The sequence below is a fragment of the Schistocerca gregaria genome, chromosome 8, assembly GCF_023897955.1.
Source record: "Schistocerca gregaria isolate iqSchGreg1 chromosome 8, iqSchGreg1.2, whole genome shotgun sequence".
Taxonomy (NCBI): Eukaryota; Metazoa; Arthropoda; class Insecta; order Orthoptera; family Acrididae; genus Schistocerca; species Schistocerca gregaria.
In genome coordinates, this window is record NC_064927.1 from 496,220,834 (window position 1) to 496,239,537 (window position 18,704).

The 18,704-nt window shown below is 48.0% G+C and overlaps 1 protein-coding gene across 1 annotated transcript in view; it reads right to left on the reverse strand.

The window, feature by feature from the left end:
- Window positions 1-18,704, reverse strand: part of LOC126285265 (uncharacterized) — a 165,293-nt gene that overhangs the window by 140,283 nt on the left and 6,306 nt on the right. The window contains exon 2 of the mRNA XM_049984556.1: window positions 13,896-14,488. Coding sequence (XP_049840513.1) covers window positions 13,896-14,471 — 576 coding nt within the window. The 5' untranslated portion in view covers window positions 14,472-14,488. The remainder of the gene's footprint in view (window positions 1-13,895; window positions 14,489-18,704) is intronic.

An 18,704-nucleotide genomic window follows, 5' to 3' on the forward strand; every position in this document is an offset into this window, starting at 1 on the left:
CAAATTATCAACAATTTTAGCATCTGACTAAACTGTAAAATGAAATACTTCTCTCGGAACACTTTTATTTTTAAATTATGAAAGATGAATGATATTTATTTTGTGTGTATTTGTGTGGGCAGGGAGTTGTTACAATGAATGAGGAATGAATTCGTAGTGCATCATAAGTGCTACCCACAACTCCTTCTCAGATAAGAAAGCTAATCATCCACAGTGAGGGTAAACACTTGTTACAAAACATGCTTTCCCTGCATTGCTCCTCTCCACTGCAGCACTTACTTGACCTCCACACTGCAGCTCCATTTAAAATCAACCAAGTTAAAATGTATGCACTTTTCTTACTATTCATAAATCACTTGATTACTGCAGTCCTTACTTCACTTCTGAACTGGCAGAAATGGGAAGACTTCAGGTTGTTAATGCTTTGTATCTCACCACAGCCATTAATATTAATAATAATATGAATAATAATAATAATAATAATACTGTGTACAGCACTATAGTAGCCTTTTTTCCTATGTTGTGCTATCAATTAATTCATTTATCTGTTTTGAAGCAAATAATGAAGCAATTTCTGGACTACTGCAGGTACTATCTACAACTTGGAGAAGACATTTTCTTGAGATATTTAGCACTTGTTATGTATATGTCTCACGTTTATCATCAGCGATGTACGGAACAAAGCACAACATGTGTGTTTGGGTGGACTATGTGAGGAACCTGTAACCTCCACTGCATTAGTGCTGCTAATTAAGAAAAAGTAATTATTGGTAATTTATATAATCAATATATGGGAATGGGATCAGTAATCGGGATGTAGAAAACTTAATTCCCATATATGTCGTAGCTCATATATATTTACACTTGACACTGTGTCTGTAAGGAATGAAGTATAACAAAGAACTGACTAAAGTAAAGTTAAGACGGAGGCTTAACAGAGCACTTAGAGTTCACAGATATTAAGTTTCGTGGTCGATACGAACTATCAATGCCACACAGCCGCCCCACTCAACCCCCCCCCCCCCCCCCCTCAGTATGGACAGATGTCCAAGCGGAGGGTGTGCGGGTGTTGATGTTGGTCTAAATCGTGCATGTAGGTAAGTGCATGGCAGGCTCTTCCATCTCGAATGAGGTGGGTCGTGCAGCCGGAGCTGCGAGAGGCAGGTCCAGTTCATAATCAGTCAGCCACCGTGGCCGGATGAGACAACAGCCAGCACGGGAGTAAGCAGGCGGGGCAGTCGACAGTGTGGTGGGGGTGTGTGTGGCCCTTAAGTGGATCGAGCTGCCCACAGAAATGAAAGCACCTAGAGGTGGTCGGTCACACTTGCGCGGGAGTGTGAGGTTGTGTGCAATGTTGATGTGTAAGGGACCATCTGATGGCAGGACCTCAGTATCTGTAAAAAGAATGAGCACTCAGTCATTGAACGCCTTATAGAAATGTCATTCACTTGGTGTGGCAGCACGCTGCAGGACAAACTGATAGTAGGTGTGTGTCTTCGACGTTGGAGGTGAGGGCGCGAAATTTGCGCAGGGTGAAACAGGGGGCGAGGTCGGGAAACAGGCGAATGGTGATGAACGGTCTTCGGCGAAAGAGGTGTGCAGTGAGGTTGATGGGAGTACGTCTTCATTCTCAATCAAGGATGAATAGTCTGCAGAGTCCGACTGCGGCGGTGTGAGACCATCAGGGTCGACGAAAGCGAGTTTCAGGCGATGCTGAAAAACTGTCTGTGTGCGGTTTTTAATCATGATATCAAAGGTTGTGTCCCCCACTGCAGGACCTTGTAGGGGCCAGATATGGAGGTTGAAGAGGCTTCCTAACCGCATCATCACGCAGGATGATGTGGGAGTAGTTGGAGAGTGCGATGGGAACATAAGTGTCAGGTGGTGAGTGACTCATGGGTGAGTGGAAACGCGTTTGTTGAAAATGTGTGCGCATCCGGCTAAGGACATCTGGTGAGGGGGGAAGATTCTCACTAACCTGGGGAAGAATAAGTTCCCCCAGTAGGACCGGATTCTCGCCAAAAACAAATTCGGATATAGTCCCCTGTATGTCAGGTTTACAGGTTGAGTGTAGACCAAGTAGCACCCACGGGAGAGCTTCCGACCAGAGACAATTGTGGCATCGAAGGACCGTCTTTAGGATGCGGTGCCATCTCTCCACCAACCCATTGCTTTGTGGGTGATAGGCAGTAGTGTGTATTTTTTTTTAATACCGCAGATATTGCAGAGGATGGTGAAAAGGGAGGATTCGAACTGTAGACCCCGATCAGTGGTGATAGTGGTCGGGCACTCAAAATGAGAGACCCACACACCAATGAAAGCCATGCCTAATGTCTCGGCAGTAATGTTAGGAAGAGGGACAGCCTCGACCCAGTGAGACAAATGGTCGATAGTTGATAAGATATATCTATGGCGCTCCAAAGGAGGAAGAGGCCCGATCAGATCAATATGTATGTGACGGAATAGTCCTGTGGGAATGTCGAACTTGCCAAGAGGCGGAGAGGTATAGCAGTTGTTTTTGTTGCGCTGGCAAGCGACGCAGCTGCGTGCCGAGGTTTGACAGTCGCTTTTGATATTCTTCCAAAGAAAACGTTCCGACACGAGACGTGTGGTGGCTCGAACGCCCGAGTGGGCTAGGTTATGCAGGGTGTCGAAAACCTGGCCACACGGTCCGGGCGAGAACAAAGAGCATAGGGTGCTGGTAGAACAACCACGCCACACCTCGTCAGAAAGGCCAGGAAATTTAGCCTTTGTGAAAACAAGTGATGTTTGTAAGTCTCGTAAGAGAGCCTGAGAGTCTTCATCAGAAGCTTGGAGGGAGGCCAGATCGGAAAGATCAACGATGCGGGAAACAGCACCGATCCGCAAGAAGAAATGCGCAGTGATGTTATCTGTACCCTTGATGTAACAGGCGTCCGTTGTGAATTGAAAAACCAGGTTAAAATAGCGTTAACGTCGAGGGGGTGGGTCCTGAGGTGAGTTGCAGAACGCTTCTGCCAATGGTTTGTGATCGGTAAGGACGAATTGTTGCTGGCGTCTGTAGTGACGAATAACTCGGCCGAGGGGTTGGGGTGGGGGAGTGTCACAACGTGAGCTAAAGAAGTCTTCAGAGCCTTGAAGGCCTCTAGCGTCGGAGCAGTCCAAGAGACGGGTTTGATACCGGAAGTTTGTTTGGTCTGTCAGGGGTGCCTGAACAGTGGCAGCGGAAGGCAGATGGCGACGATAGTAATTGATGGCGCCGAGGAAACGGCGTAGCTCTTTGTGAGTAGCGGGGGGCGGCAGAGACGGGATAGCCTGCACACGAGATTTGGGAGGCTGTATTCTGTCAGCGAAGACGGTGTAACCTACGAAGCAGACTGACGCCTGGCGCAACTCAGACTTGTCTTTGTTGACCTTTGTTGACCAAGGTCTGGAGGACCGCAGACAGATGATTTTCATTTTCAAATAACTTCCGGGAATTCAGCCAGGTAACACTTTCAGCGACCGCCAATATTTCGGCGGGAGAACACCCCGCCATTTTCAAGGCAAACTGCAACGGACAGGCGACGGACATGCAAATTTATAACATCGGTTCTCCGACTGAAGCAGGAAAGATAACACACACACACACACACACACACTGAACACTAGTGCCAACAAAGATGACCAAAGTCAGAGCTATCGATAGTGAGACTGTGAATTCGCAGGTGAGGCAGCATTGACTCTGTCCCTCTTTTTTTTTTTTGACAAGGGAGAGAGTCGGATTCCAAACAGAATGAACAGAAACCTCCATTCCTGTTAACGAGGTTGCTCGCTAATTTAGCCTCAACTGGCTACCAAATAACATTGTCCCAATAGCTGGACGTACATGCCAATATCTCAATGTTATTATATAACATGGGGTGACCAGTATCCAAGAAATGTTCGGCAATAGCAGATCTACTTGGCTGCTGCAATCTAGTGTGCCGTTTATGCTCAGTACATCAGTCCTCCACGGTCCTGATAGTTTGTCCAATATACACTCCTGGAAATGGAAAAAAGAACACATTGACACCGGTGTGTCAGACCCACCATACTTGCTCCGGACACTGCGAGAGGGCTGTACAAGCAATGATCACACGCACGGCACAGCGGACACACCAGGAACCGCGGTGTTGGCTGTCGAATGACGCTAGCTGCGCAGCATTTGTGCACCGCCGCCGTCGGTGTTAGCCAGTTTGCCGTGGCATACGGAGCTCCATCGCAGTCTTTAACACTGGTAGCATGCCGCGACAGCGTGGACGTGAACCGTATGTGCAGTTGACGGACTTTGAGCGAGGGTGTATAGTGGGCATGCGGGAGGCCGGGTGGACGTACCGCCGAATTGCTCAACACGTGGGGCGTGAGGTCTCCACAGTACATCGATGTTGTCGCCAGTGGTCGGCGGAAGGTGCACGTGCCCGTCGACCTGGGACCGGACCGCAGCGACGCACGGATGCACGCCAAGACCGTAGGATCCTACACAGTGCCATAGGGGACCGCACCGCCACTTCCCAGCAAATTAGGGACACTGTTGCTCCTGGGGTATCAGCGAGGACCATTCGTAACCGTCTCCATGAAGCTGGGCTACGGTCCCCCACACCGTTAGGCCGTCTTCTGCTCACGCCCCACCATCGTGCAGCCCGCCTCCAGTGGTGTCGCGACAGGCGTGAATGGAGGGACGAATGGAGACGTGTCGTCTTCAGCGATGAGAATCGCTTCTGCCTTGGTGCCATTGATGGTCGTATGCGTGTTTGGAGCCGTGCAGGTGAGCGCCACAATCAGGACTGCATACGACCGAGGCACACAGGGCCAACACCCGGCATCATGGTGTGGGGAGCGATCTCCTACACTGGCCGTACACCTCTGGTGATCGTCGAGGGGACACTGAATAGTGCACCGTACATCCAAACCGTCATCGAACCCATCGTTCTACCATTCCTAGACCGGCAAGGGAACTTGCTGTTCCAACAGGACAATGCACGTCCGCATGTATCCTGTGCCACCCAATGTGCTCTAGAAGGTGTAAGTCAACTACCCTGGCCAGCAAGATCTCCGGATCTGTCCCCCATTGAGCATGTTTGGGACTGGATGAAGCGTCGTCTCACGCGGTCTGCACGTCCAGCACGAACGCTGGTCCAACTGAGGCGCCAGGTGGAAATGGCATGGCAAGCCGTTCCACAGGACTACATCCAGCATCTCTACGATCGTCTCCATGGGAGAATAGCAGCCTGCATTGCTGCGAAAGGTGGATATACACTGTACTAGTGCCGAGATTGTGCATGCTCTGTTGCCTGTGTCTATGTGCCTGTGGTTCTATCAGTGTGATCATGTGATGTTTGTGACCCCAGGAATGTGTCAATAAAGTTTCCCCTTCCTGTGACAATGAATTCGCGGTGTTCTTATTTCAATTTCCAGGTGTGTATACCATGCTGCAGCTACATGGAATACGATATATACCTGCCTTACACAGTCCAAGATCATCCTTAACAGAACTCAAAATTGCACAAATTTTAGTGTGTGTGTGTTATCTTTCCTGCTTCAGTCCGACAACCGAGGTTTTGAATTTACCTTGAAGATGGCGGGGTGTTCTCCCTCCAAAATATCGGCGGTCGCTGAAAGTGTTACGTGGCTGAATTCCCGGAAGTTATTTGAAAGTTGCATACGCCAGGAGAAACTCAGGTCTCACAGATGATTTTCATGTTCCTCCGCTGAGCTGCTGGACGCGAGAATGTCGTCCAGATAAACAAAGCAAAACTCAGACTGTCGCAAGATAGAGTCAATGAAAATTTGCCACATTTGTACCGCGTTCTTTAGGCTGAACGGCATGAAGCGGTATCGGAATAAACCGAGCGGCGTGGTAATAGCCGTCTTAGGAATGTCTTGTGGCGCCACAGGAATCTGGTGGTAGACTCGTTTACAGTCAGTAACACTGAAAATTGTGGCGCCCGATAAGATATGAGTAAAGTCATTGATGTTCGGCACTGGGTAATTGACCGTGACGGTACGAGCGTTTAAGCATCTGTAATTGCCGCACATTTGAAAAGATCCGTCGTGTTTGTGGACGAGGTGGATTGGTGAAGACCAGTTGCTGTCCGAAGTTTGCAGAACAGCTGCCGCCAAAAGTTCATTAATCTGCTGCCGGACTGCGCGCAACTTCATAGGGTTGAGGTATCGGACCGGCGGGCAGTGGTAACTACCTTGTGTGTCGATCCACCAGTGACGGAAGAAACTGAGAACTGCAAAAAAGATTGCTTAATTTCCTAGCGCCGTGTCTTCAGACGAGTAGGGTGCGATGAGGCATAGCCGTTATTGCGAGTGGGGAAAGATAGCACGAAAGTCACGTGTCTCTCACGGGAGCGCAGCGTGGTCTTGTGTGGAGGGGTGAGCGTGCGGCGACTGTCCGCTGTTAACCGGGCGAGAGCAGCGCTGGTGTCGCATGTGGGGCCACAATGGCCGCTGGGTCACGTGGCTCGTGAGAGAGAGAGGGGGAATGTCTATCAACACGTGCGGTAGCTGTCCGAGAGGTGGGTGTGGTTGCAACACGCGTGCAGCTGTCATTAGCAGCACTGTTCAGAACACACGGCACTAGATGAGGTGAGCGCGACGGGGGGTTGGAACGTCACGCGCAAGCAAAATTTGTGGACTAACCTTGTGAAATTTCGAGCTAGGCTCAGCCGAGCAATCTTGTTTAGGTGACGGCGCTGTGGACCGCTGTTGCAGAAGTGAGATGCAAGCCGCGACGTGCTCACTGTAAGTGGATGCGGTGCATTGTTTCAGCTTCTCGTTCTCCTGGCAAAGTAGCGTCGCCGAGTTGTATTCTGACAGTAGGTCGCTAATGCACATCACAATGTCGCCCGCGAGTGCAGAGCACTCGCATACGATATCGTTTGTTGCGGTGGAAACAGAGCATTGGACATAGGTGCGGGTGCAAGGTATGTGAGTGTTCGTAGGATGGTGGAGCACTGAACCCTGTACGACATGCGGAGATGAGACAAAAAATCCATATCGAGGATCGGTTCATCGATGTCGGCAATGTAGAGAATCCACGGAAAACATAGAGAAGGAGATGGGGTCACCGTAACCTTTACTGAGCCTGAGGTAGGTAACGTCGTTGCGTTGACAGCTCGTAGAACTGACTTCGTCTGTGAAGAGGTGGGTGGAGCCATTGAAGTAGGTATGATTGACACGTCAGCATCAGTGTCGACCAGAAAAGCTAGACCTGACGCAATGTCAGTCACAGAGAGGCGATCACTCAGCCAGGTGGACGAGTGAACGGATTTTAATGTAAGAGGACGCCTGTTGGGTTACCCACAGGACTAGGCGCCTCTTAGTTCCTGCAGTCAGCGTTTGGGTGTTGGCATGGCAACCTGCACTTCTTCGCATCGTTGCTGAACACTTTTTGGTACCAGCAGAAAGGGTGAGCAGGGTTAGGAGGACGTGGAGACTGCGAAAGTGGGGGCAGTTTGTCCTCATTGATTCATTCTGGTAAATAGACTGGTACGTATGGTGTGTGGGTGATGCTGAAATGCTCGGACAGCGGAGAGAGTGAGCCGACACTGCCAGGAGAAGCAGACGAGGTGACGGCGGAGCGAGCCCTGCCTCTGCCGGCCGAAGGTCGGTATGCGGGGCTGGCCGTGCCGACAAACAAAGTGGAATGAACCGGCTGATGTTGCCGCAGCAGCGAATACAACTGGTCGGCAATGCATAGGCGGGAGCCGATGGACTCGAACGAGTCTGACAACAGTTGGATCTGTAGATCGGTAGGTAGTTTGGCAGACCAGACAGCCCATAGCGTGGCGTCAAGCACGGTACGGTCGTTCACGAGCAATCGAAAAGGTGGCGCCGGAGTTATGAGGGGGTGCGTTCCCCCAGGTGCTCCTCGTAGAGAATCTTGATTGTTAACTCTTGTGGCGAGCAGGCAAGTCATTCGATTATAGTCTTCTTTGCAAACTCGTATTTTGTTGCAGACGGTGGCGAAAGGAGCAGGCCACAAATCAAATCCGAGTGGCCGTGAAGGTGCGTGACGACGCAGAGAAACTTTGAGTTGTCGTCAGACACATGATGTAACTCGAACAGATGCTTGGCGATACCGGGTTGTCCTCGTATAAGGGCGGTAGCTTTGGCAGGCGACGAGTAGGGGGTGACGACGGCGGCTTCGGTGTCTCCTGGAGGTAGTTGCTGAACTCAGGTTAAGTCAGAGGCTGGCGCAGTAGGTCTAGATTTAAACCAGGTGAGCAAATCCGTAGTAGTGTGAGTTGGCGTAGTTGACTGTGTGTCACGGAAACACAGCACGGCAGGCTTGGACGGTACCGTGGAAGCGTGTGGATGGATGGCACATGAAGGGGGCCCAGAAACTGGACCGTGAGTAACAAGTGTTGGATGGAAATGACCTGCTTCTGGAACAGGGCGAGAGACCGGCACGGCAAACATAGGCGGTGCTATGGGAGCGGCAGATGGTTGAGCAACCGGAAACGAGGACCCCAGCAAGTGGGGGGATGGGGGGGGGGTTGAGAATGCCACCCACGTGGAAACTATCTGATGCATAACATGCCTGTAGTGCATGTGGTGGGCCACTGAGGCGAGGTACGGGGTCCATGTTATACGAAACACTGGATACAACTGGAACACTACACGCACGGAACAGATCTGGCTCGGTTTGTAGTAATGGCGGTGTTGCACACAGCCCGACAGTAACTGATGTAGCATGCTGGTTGGTGGCTAAACATGTGTTTGAGTGGAGACCACTTTGTTCTTGAAACAATCGATTTGTAGAGACACAATTCGAAATACTGTCCAGTTCACATTTCACTGTCAGATGGGCATAATCCGGTGACACGGAGTCTTAGTCCATTGTTCACTCTAACGGCGTAGTTGTCGACCACTGAAAACTGATGAGGTTAGCACGCGGTGTTGGTTGAGAATGCGAATCACTGTTGGCGAAGAAACGACGGAGTTGTGCTTCCACATCTTCGAACAAGGCATTGTTTGGCGTGGTCATTGTGTAGTGCATATAGGCTGTTGCACAAACACTGGCGTGGAAGATGCGAAACACGAGCGAACTGCGAGCTCACCACTATGGGGACGGAATCAGTATGCGAGGTACAGAAAACTTAACTCGCATGTATGTCGCAGCTCGTATATATTTACACTTGACACTGTGTCCGTACAGAATGATGTATAACAAGGAACTGACTGAAGTAAAGTTAAGACGGAGGCTCGACAGAGCACTTAGAGTTCACAGATATTAAGTTTCGCGCTTGATACAAACTACTGACACCACAAATAATAGAGTCTTACAAAATCACGATAGCAGCAATGATCTTTTGAAAATAATTTATTTCCTTGACTGAAACAGAATTGAATCATTTACTTTTATCCTCTCAGAAAATTACGTTTACCTCTCAGGATAATTACCCCGAGGTTGGGAACTGCTCTGCTAATTCATCTCATCTTATCTTTGTGGTTCTTATGCAAAATGTACGTTGGCTGCAGTAGACCTGATCTGCAGTCATCCTCAAAAGTCAGACCTCTGCATTTCTGCAATAGTGCGTCATCTGTCCTCCAGGGTTTCTCATTAGAGTTCACATAGCTTCTCTGTAATCCTTCTGAGCTTATCAAACCTACCAGCAACAAATCTAACAGCATGCTTGTGATGTGCTCTAATGTGTTCCTTTAATCCAACTTAGTGATGATCCCAAATACTCAAGCATTAATCAAGAAGACATTCCGGAGGGCTGAACGGAAGGCCTCTCCAGTTTGTCTGACGAACCGGTTTCAGGCCCTGTCTCCGGCTGATACTGATCTTCGGCCTGACATGGCTGCTTGTCCTATTCCAGAGGTTGCCCCTCAGTCTGCAAGATCCGGGCGGTCGCAGAGGGTGGGCTTACTGGTAGCTGGGAGCTCCAACGTCAGGCGCGTAATGGGGCCCCTTAGGGATGTGGCAGCAAGAGAGGGGAAGAAAACCAATGTGCACGCCGTGTGTATACCGGGGGTCAGTCATTCCAAGCAGCAATCGGTATTGTAATTGTAAACTGTCGAAGCTGCATTGGTAAAGTACCGGAACTTCAAGCGCTGATAGAAAGCACCGAAGCTGAAATCGTTATAGGTACGGAAAGCTGGCTGAAGCCAGAGATAAATTCTGCCGAAATTTTTACAAAGGCACAGACAGTGTTTAGAAAGGATAGATTGCATGCAACCGGTGGTGGCGCGTTTGTCGCTGTTAGTAGTAGTTTATGCTGTAGTGAAATAGAAGTGGATAGTTCCTGTGAATTATTATGGGTGGAGGTTACACTCAACAACCGCGCTAGGTTAATAATTGGCTCCTTTTACCGACCTCCCGACTTAGAAGCATTAGTGGCAGGACAACTGAGAGAAAATCTGGAATACATTTCACATAAATTTTCTCAGCATGTTATGGTCTTAGGTGGAGATTTCAATCTACCAGATATAGGCTGGGACACTCAGATGTTTAGGACGGGTGGTAGGGACAGAGCATCGAGTGACATTATACTGAGTGCACTATCCGAAAATTACGCCGAGCAGTTAAACAGAGAACCGACTTGTGGAGATAACATCTTGGACATACTGATAACAAACAGACCCGAACTTTTCGACTCTGTAAGTGCAGAACAGGGAATCAGTGATCATAAGGCCGTTACAGCATCCCTGAATATGGAAGTAAATAGGAATATAAAAAAAGGGAGGAAGATTTATCTGTTCAGCAAGAGTAATAGAAGGCAGATTTCAGACTACCTAACAGATCAAAACGGACATTTCTGTTCCGACACTGACAATGTTGAGTGTTTAAGTTCAAAGCAATCGTGAAATGCGTTTTATACAGATACGTGCCGAGTAAAACTTTGAGGGACGGGAAAAACCCACCGTGGTTCAACAACAAAGTTAGGAAACTACTGCGAAAGCAAACAGAGCCTCACTGCAAGTTTAAACGCAGCCAAAACCTCTCAGACAAACAGAAGCTAAACGATGTCAAAGCTAGCGTAAGGAGGGCTATGCGTGAAGCGTTCAGTGAATTTGAAAGTAAAATTCTATGTACCGACTTGACAGAAAATCCTACGAAGTTTTGATCTTACGTTAAATCAGTAAGTGTCTCGAAATAGCATATTCATACACTCAGGGATGATGATGGCACTGAAACAGAGGATGACACGCGTAAAGCTTTTCCCAAAGCTGTTTCGCAGAGGAAGACCGCACGGCAGTTCGTTCTGTAAATCCTCGCACAAACGAAAAAATGGCTGACATCGAAATAAGTGTCGAAGGAATAGTAAAGCAGCTGGAATCACTCAACAGAGGAAAGTCCACTGGACCTGACGGGGTACCAATTCGATTCTACACAGAGTACGCGAAAGAGCTTGCCCCCCTTCTAACAGCCGTGTACCGCAAGTCTCTAGAGGAACGGAAGGTTCCAAATGATTGGAAAAGAGCACAGGTAGCCCCAGTCTTCATGAAGGGTCGTCGAGCAGAAGCGCAAAATTATAGGCCTATATCTCTGACATCGATCTGTTGTAGAATTTTAGAACACACTTTTTGCTCGCGTATCATGTCGTTTTGGAAACACAGAATCTACTCTGTAGGAATCAACATGGATTCCGGAAACAGCGATCGTGTGAGACCCAACTCACTTCATTTGTTCACGAAACCCGAAAAATATTAGATACAGACTCCCAGGTAGATGCTATTTTCCTTGACTTCCGGAAGGCGTTCGATAAAGTTCCGCACTGTCGCCTGATAAACAAAATAAGAGCCTACGGAATATCAGACCAGCTGTGTGGCTGGATTGAAGAGTATTTAGCAAACAGAACACAGCATGTTGTTATCAATGGAGAGACGTCTACATACGTTAAAGTAACCTCTGGCGTGCCACAGGGGAGTGTTATGGAACCATTGCTTTTCACAATATATATATAAATGACCTAGTAGATAGTGTCGGAAGTTCCATACAGCTTTTCACGGATGATACTGTAGTACACAGAGAAGTTGCAGCATTAGAAAATTGCAGCGAAATGCAGGAAGATCTGCAGCGGTTAAAGACTTGGTGCAGGGAGTGGCAACTGACCCTTAACATAGACAAATGTAATGTATTGCGAATACATAGAAAGAAGGATCCTTTATTGTACGATTATTTGATAGCTAAACAAACACTGGGAGAAGTTACTTCTGTAAAATATATGGGAGTATGCGTGCGGAACGATTTGAAGTGGAATGATCATATAAAATTAATTGTTGGTAAAGCGGGTACCAGGTTGAGATTCATTGGGAGAGTCCTTAGAAAATGTAGTCCATCAACAAAGGAGGCGGCTTACAAAACACTTGTTCGACCTATACTTGAGTATTGCTCATCAGTGTGGGATCCGTACCAGGTCGGGTTGACAGAGGAGATAGAGAAGATACAAAGAAGGGCGGCGCATCTCGTCACAGGGTTATTTGGTAAGTGTGATAGCGTTACGGAGATGTTTAGCAAACTCAAGTGGCAGACTGCAAGAAAGGCGCTCTGTATCGCGGTGTAGCTTGCTGTCCAGGTTTCGAGAGGGTGCGTTTCTGGATGAGGTATCGAATATATTGCTTCCTCCTACTTATGCCTCCGGAGGAGATCACGAATGTAAAATTGGAGAGATTCGAGCGCGCACTGAGGCTTTCAGACAGTCGTTCTTCCTGCGAACCATACACGACTGGAACAGGAAAGGGAGGTAATGACAGTGGCACGTAAAGTGCCCTCCGCCACACACCGTTGGGTGGCTTGTGGAGTATAAATGTAGATGTAGATGGATGGGTTGCTCTAGTATTCCATTTTTGGCCTTCTTTGTAGATGAGCAATGCTTTCCCAAAATTCTCTCAATAAAACAAAGCCAAGCATTCACCTTCCCTACTAAGAATTCGTGTCCTCATTCAATTCCGTACTGCCAGAATGAGGTTTTCACTCTGCAGTGAAGTGTGCACTGATATGAAACTCCCTGGCACATTAATACTGTGTGCCAGACCGACGCTGAAACTTGGGACCTTTGCCTTTTGTGGGCAAGTGCTCTACCATCTGAGCTACCCAAGCACGGCTCACGCCCTGTCCTCACAGCTTTACTTCTGCCAATATCTCGTCTCATACCTTCCAAACTTTACAGAAGCTCTCCCGCAAACCTTGCAGAACTAGCACTCCTGAAAGAAAGGATACTGTGGAGACATGGCTTAGCCACAGCCTGAGGGATGTTTCCAGAATGAGATTTTCACTCTGCAGTGGAGTGTGCGGTGATATGAAACTTCCTGGCAGTTTAAAACTGTGTGCCAGACCGATACTCCAATTCAGGACCTTTGCCTTTCCTGGGAAGTGCTCTACCAGTCTTCAGTGGCGCCCCATGCCATATGCTTTTCAGAAATTTAGAGATGTGGAATCTGCCTGTTGCTCTCTATCCATAGTAGAATGTCATGTTAGAAAAGAGCAAACTGAGCTTTGCTAGAGCAATGCTTTCTAAAATTATGCTGATTTGATGTGGAAGCTTTTCTCTCCTAGGGAAATTATTATATTCGAACTTATAATGTGTTCAGTAATTCTGTAACAAACCGATGTTAAAGATGTTGTTCTGTAATTCGGTAGGTTTGTACTTTTACCTTTATTATATACAGGAGTTACCTGTGTTTTTTTCCAGTTACTGGAGAAATGGCGAGCCTGGAATAAATGACAAGTGCCTTGGTAGGACCACATTGTATCATAACTGACTTTGTAAAACTTGTCAGGAATGGGTTAAGACAGACTGGATTATGCTACACAGGTGTAAGAAGTATACCGCTCTTGGTCAGGTGGTGGTACGTCATAGATTTATCTACTTTAACTTGTTAATAGCATTGTAGAGATCTAGGAGTAACTGATAGAGACAGGATAAGAAGCTTACCTCTGGAAGTTGCTTTGGTGCCTTTATATGCATACCACCAACCATTATCATGTTTGGCAGTAGGGGTCTTGGATAACTAATGCTCACATGTGTATTAAAGAGCATCAGTGATGTTTGTCTTTCCAAGGCAGCCAGGCTAGGAATTGTTGAGTCATTGAGGTTCTTCTGAATTATGGCATCAAGAGCCGGTAGAACGTACCAATATTGAAGGAGCCTTCCCAATGTTCCGTATGCAGCATTCATTAGCCGCTGTAAAAAATCCATGTGGTCAGAGTAGGCAAAGAGAGGATCTGGGATGTATGCAATATTTGATGGATTTCCCATCTTGTCTCCAGCCCACTGAGATCCTTCATAAGGAATAACCTGGATCAGAGGTGCCTTAAACTTGTGTGCAAATACATGAAAACATTCTTGGTAAAAGTCTTCGGTGATAACAGCATCAAATTTCTCATTTGATTTGTAAAGTTTCTGGATTCCTTCATCTCTGAGCAAAATTTCACATGAACCCTTGGCAAAGTTCATGAGGAAGTACAGCACCAAAAATGGGTTCCCCATAGACATCTGAAACATATTCATATTAGCAGCACTGGTACCTGAAAAAAGAAATTGAACAGCGATGTCAGCAAACACAGTAGAAAACCTGTACTTCGGTAATATTGATTTTGTAATGAAATTAAGATCCGTGGAAATGTTTTGCCTGTGATATCTGACTACACAATAGAGATACAGAGTGCCTCAAACTGAATTGGGTATAGTGGGTCCACAACCGACCGTGTTGGGAAAGGGAATCAGTGCTCGGAAAAGCTTATTTATTGTGTTAGGGACATACACAGCATACAGCTCATAGTAATTGTTCAAAGCGATAAATGTCAGTCTTGATGCATGTATTGCAGTGGTGCATGCCATTCTGCTGCAATCTCGTAAGGATCCCAGGTATCTGTTGTACATTGTAACAGGTGGATGGTGACAAACGGCATACATCCCTGACCACGAAGCAGATGTACTGTACACAACTGAGCTCATAGGACACATGTCATGTGATGACCATATGCATTGCACCACTGCATTAACATGTGCCACATGCACACCACTGTTGTTAGTGTCAGTTGTCTGTTCCATCAGACAGCTGAGGTGTGTTACTGTGTACAGTGGATGGTCCGTGATCAAAGATGGGCATGGTGGTATAAAATCCCTATAGAAATCGATGAAGACCTGTTGCTAGGGTCCAAGGTGTCTGCCTCCTGGTACAAAAGACACCAGGAATCTTTGAGAGAGTGTAGCAGAACATCCTGAACTTTTGCCATGCATACATTGAGACTGTTAGTCATCACTTTGAACAATTAGTGTGAGTTGCATTGTTGTTATGCAGTGAACATTGTGTACATTCAAAACACAATACACTGAAGTGCCAAAAAACTGGTATAGGCATGCATATTCAAATACAGAGATATGTAAACAGGCAGAATATGGCGCTGTGGTCAGCAATGGCTAAAAAGACAACAAATGTCTGGTGCAGTTGTCAGATCAGTTACTACTGCTACAGTGGCACATTATCAAGATTTAAGTGAGTTTGAACAGGGTGTTATAGCCAGTACATGAGCGATAGGTCTCTGAGTTAGCGATGAAATGGGGATTCTCCCACACGACAATTTCATTAGTGTCCCGTGAATATCAGGAGTCTGGTAAAACATCAAATCTCCTACATTACTGCAGATGGAAAAATATCCTGCAAGAATGGGACCAACGATGACCAGATAGGATCGTTCAACGTGACAGAACTGCAACCCTTCTGCAGATTGTTGCAGATTTGAGTGCTGAGCCATGAACAAGTGTCAGCATGTGAACCGTTTAACGAAACATCACGAATATGGGCATTCGGAGCTGAGATCCCAACAATGTACCCTTGATGATTGCGCAACACAAAGCTTTATGCCTCACCTGGGCCCGTCAACACTGACATTGGACTGTTCATAACAGGAAACATGTTACCCGGTCAGACGAGTCTCGTTTCAAATTGTATTGAGTGCATGAACCTGTATGTGTATGGAGACAACTTCATAATCCATGGACCAAGCACGTCACAAGGGGGCTGTTTAAGCTCGTGAAGGCTCTGTAATGGTGTGGGCATGTGCAATTGGAGTGATATGGGACCTCCAATATGTCTAGGTATGAGTCTGACAGGTGACATGTATGTAATCATCCTGTCTGATCATATGCATCCATTCATGTCAACTGAGCATTTTGATGGACTTGGACAATCCCAGCAAGACAATGCTACATTCCACACGTCCAGAACTGCTACAGAGCGTCTCCAGGACCATTGTTCTGATTTTAAACACTTCTGCTGGCCATGAACATTATTGAGCATATCTGGGATGTCTCGCAACATGCTGTTCGGAAAAGATCTCTACCCCCTTGTACTCTTGCAGATTTGTGGACAGTCCTGCAGGATTCATGGTGTCAGTTCCCTCCAGCACTACTTCAGGTATTACTCGAGTCCATGCCACATTGTGTTGGGGTACCTCTGTGCGCTCGCAGTGGCCGTACACGATATTAGGCAGGTGTACCCGTTTCTTTGGCTCTTCAGTGTAAATATGCATTTCTGACCATTGGCTCCATATCCCAGTCTAATTGGTTGTGGACCCACTATCACTTGTTTCATTTTGACCAACAAGATTTGAGACACCATGTAAATGTACTACAAAATTTCTTGCAGAATGTAAATAACCAAATAACTTAGAAACAAAGGAGAACACTCACGGAACAGCAAAAGCATTGAGTTGCCAACACAAAAAGCAAGAGTGAGGGGGGGGGGGGGGAGGGGGAATGAAAACTTTACTGGCTTTCAGAAGAAATCCTTTGATGAGGTACTCTCCATCTCTCTCTCTCTCTCTCTCTCTCTCTCTCTCTCTCTCTCTCTCACACACACACACACACACACACACACACACACACCACCTACACTGTGCTGACAGACCACACAATGCCTGGGTTGCATGTAAGAATGTGGAGTGGGGTGGGGGTTGTGTTGGGCAGGTTGGGTAGAGGGACAAATGTATGGGAAGTGGTAGGTGAAGTTGAGGAGGGAGCAGCTTGAAGGGAGGCAGCACATCTCTGGACTAGGAGTGTGGGAGAGGGACGACTTGCGAGACATGTGCACCGGAGCCTGTGAGGTGCAGCACACAATAAACATGGCATAGAGGGAAGGACTGAGAGCAGGTGAAAGGACAGAATAAGAGGTAACTGCTCAGTGGAGAGTGTGGGGACAATGGATTAGCAGGGACTAAGCTAATAGGATTACAGAAGTGATGCAAAGTTAATTCCCATGTATGTAGTTAAGAAAAACTGTTTGGATTTTTGTGACCCTGAAATAATACACTCCTGGAAATGGAAAAAAGAACACATTGACACCGGTGTGTCAGACCCACCATACCTGTTCCGGACACTGCGAGAGGGCTGTACAAGCAATGATCACACGCACGGCACAGCGGACACACCAGGAACCGCGGTGTTGGCCGTCGAATGGCGCTAGCTGCGCAGCATTTGTGCACCGCTGCCGTCAGTGTCAGCCAGTTTGCCGTGGAATACGGAGCTCCATCGCAGTCTTTAACACTGGTAGCATGCCGCGACAGCGTGGACGTGAACCGTATGTGCAGTTGACGGACTTTGAGCGAGGGCGTATAGTGGGCATGCGGGAGGCCGGGTGGACGTACCGCCGAATTGCTCAACACGTGGGGCGTGAGGTCTCCACAGTACATCAATGTTGTCGCCAGTGGTCGGCGGAAGGTTCACGTGCCCGTCGACCTGGGACCGGACCACAGCGACGCACGGATGCACGCCAAGACCGTAGGATCCTACGCAGTGCCGTAGGGGACCGCACCGCCACTTCCCAGCAAATTAGGGACACTGTTGCTCCTGGGGTATCGGCGAGGACCATTCGCAACCGTCTCCATGAAGCTGGGCTACGGTCCCGCACACCGTTAGGCCGTCTTCCGCTCACGCCTCAACATCGTGCAGCCCGCCTCCAGTGGCGTCGCGACAGGCGTGAATGGAGGGACGAATGGAGACGTGTCGTCTTCAGCGATGAGAGTCGCTTCTGCCTTGGTGCCAATGATGGTCGTATGCGTGTTTGGCGCCGTGCAGGTAAGCGCCACAATCAGGACTGCATACGACCGAGGCACACAGGGCCAACACCCGGCATCATGGTGTGGGGAGCGATCTCCTACACTGGCCGTACACCTCTGGTAATCGTCGAGGGGACACTGAATAGTGCACGGTACATCCAAACCGTCATCGAACCCATCGTTCTACCATTCCTAGACCGGCAAGGCAACTTGCTGTTCCAACAGGACAATGCACGTCCGCATGTATCCCGTGCCACCCAACGTGCTCTAGAAGGTGTAAGTCAACTACCCTGGCCAGCAAGATCTTCGGATCTGTCGTCTCACGCGGTCTGCACGTCCAGCACGAACGCTGGTCCAACTGAGGCGCCAGGTGGAAATGGCACGGCAAGCCGTTCCACAGGACTACATCCAGCATCTCTACGATCGTCTCCATGGGAGAATAGCAGCCTGCATTGCTGCGAAAGGTGGATATACACTGTACTAGTGCCGACATTGTGCATGCTCTGTTGCCTGTGTCTATGTGCCTGTGGTTCTGTCAGTGTGATCATGTGATGTATCTGACCCTAGGAATGTGTCAATAAGGTTTCCCCTTCCTGGGACAATGAATTCACGGTGTTCTTATTTCAATTTCCAAGAGTGTATTTAAAACTTGAAAAGCAATGTTCAGAAACAAGAGAACATTAAA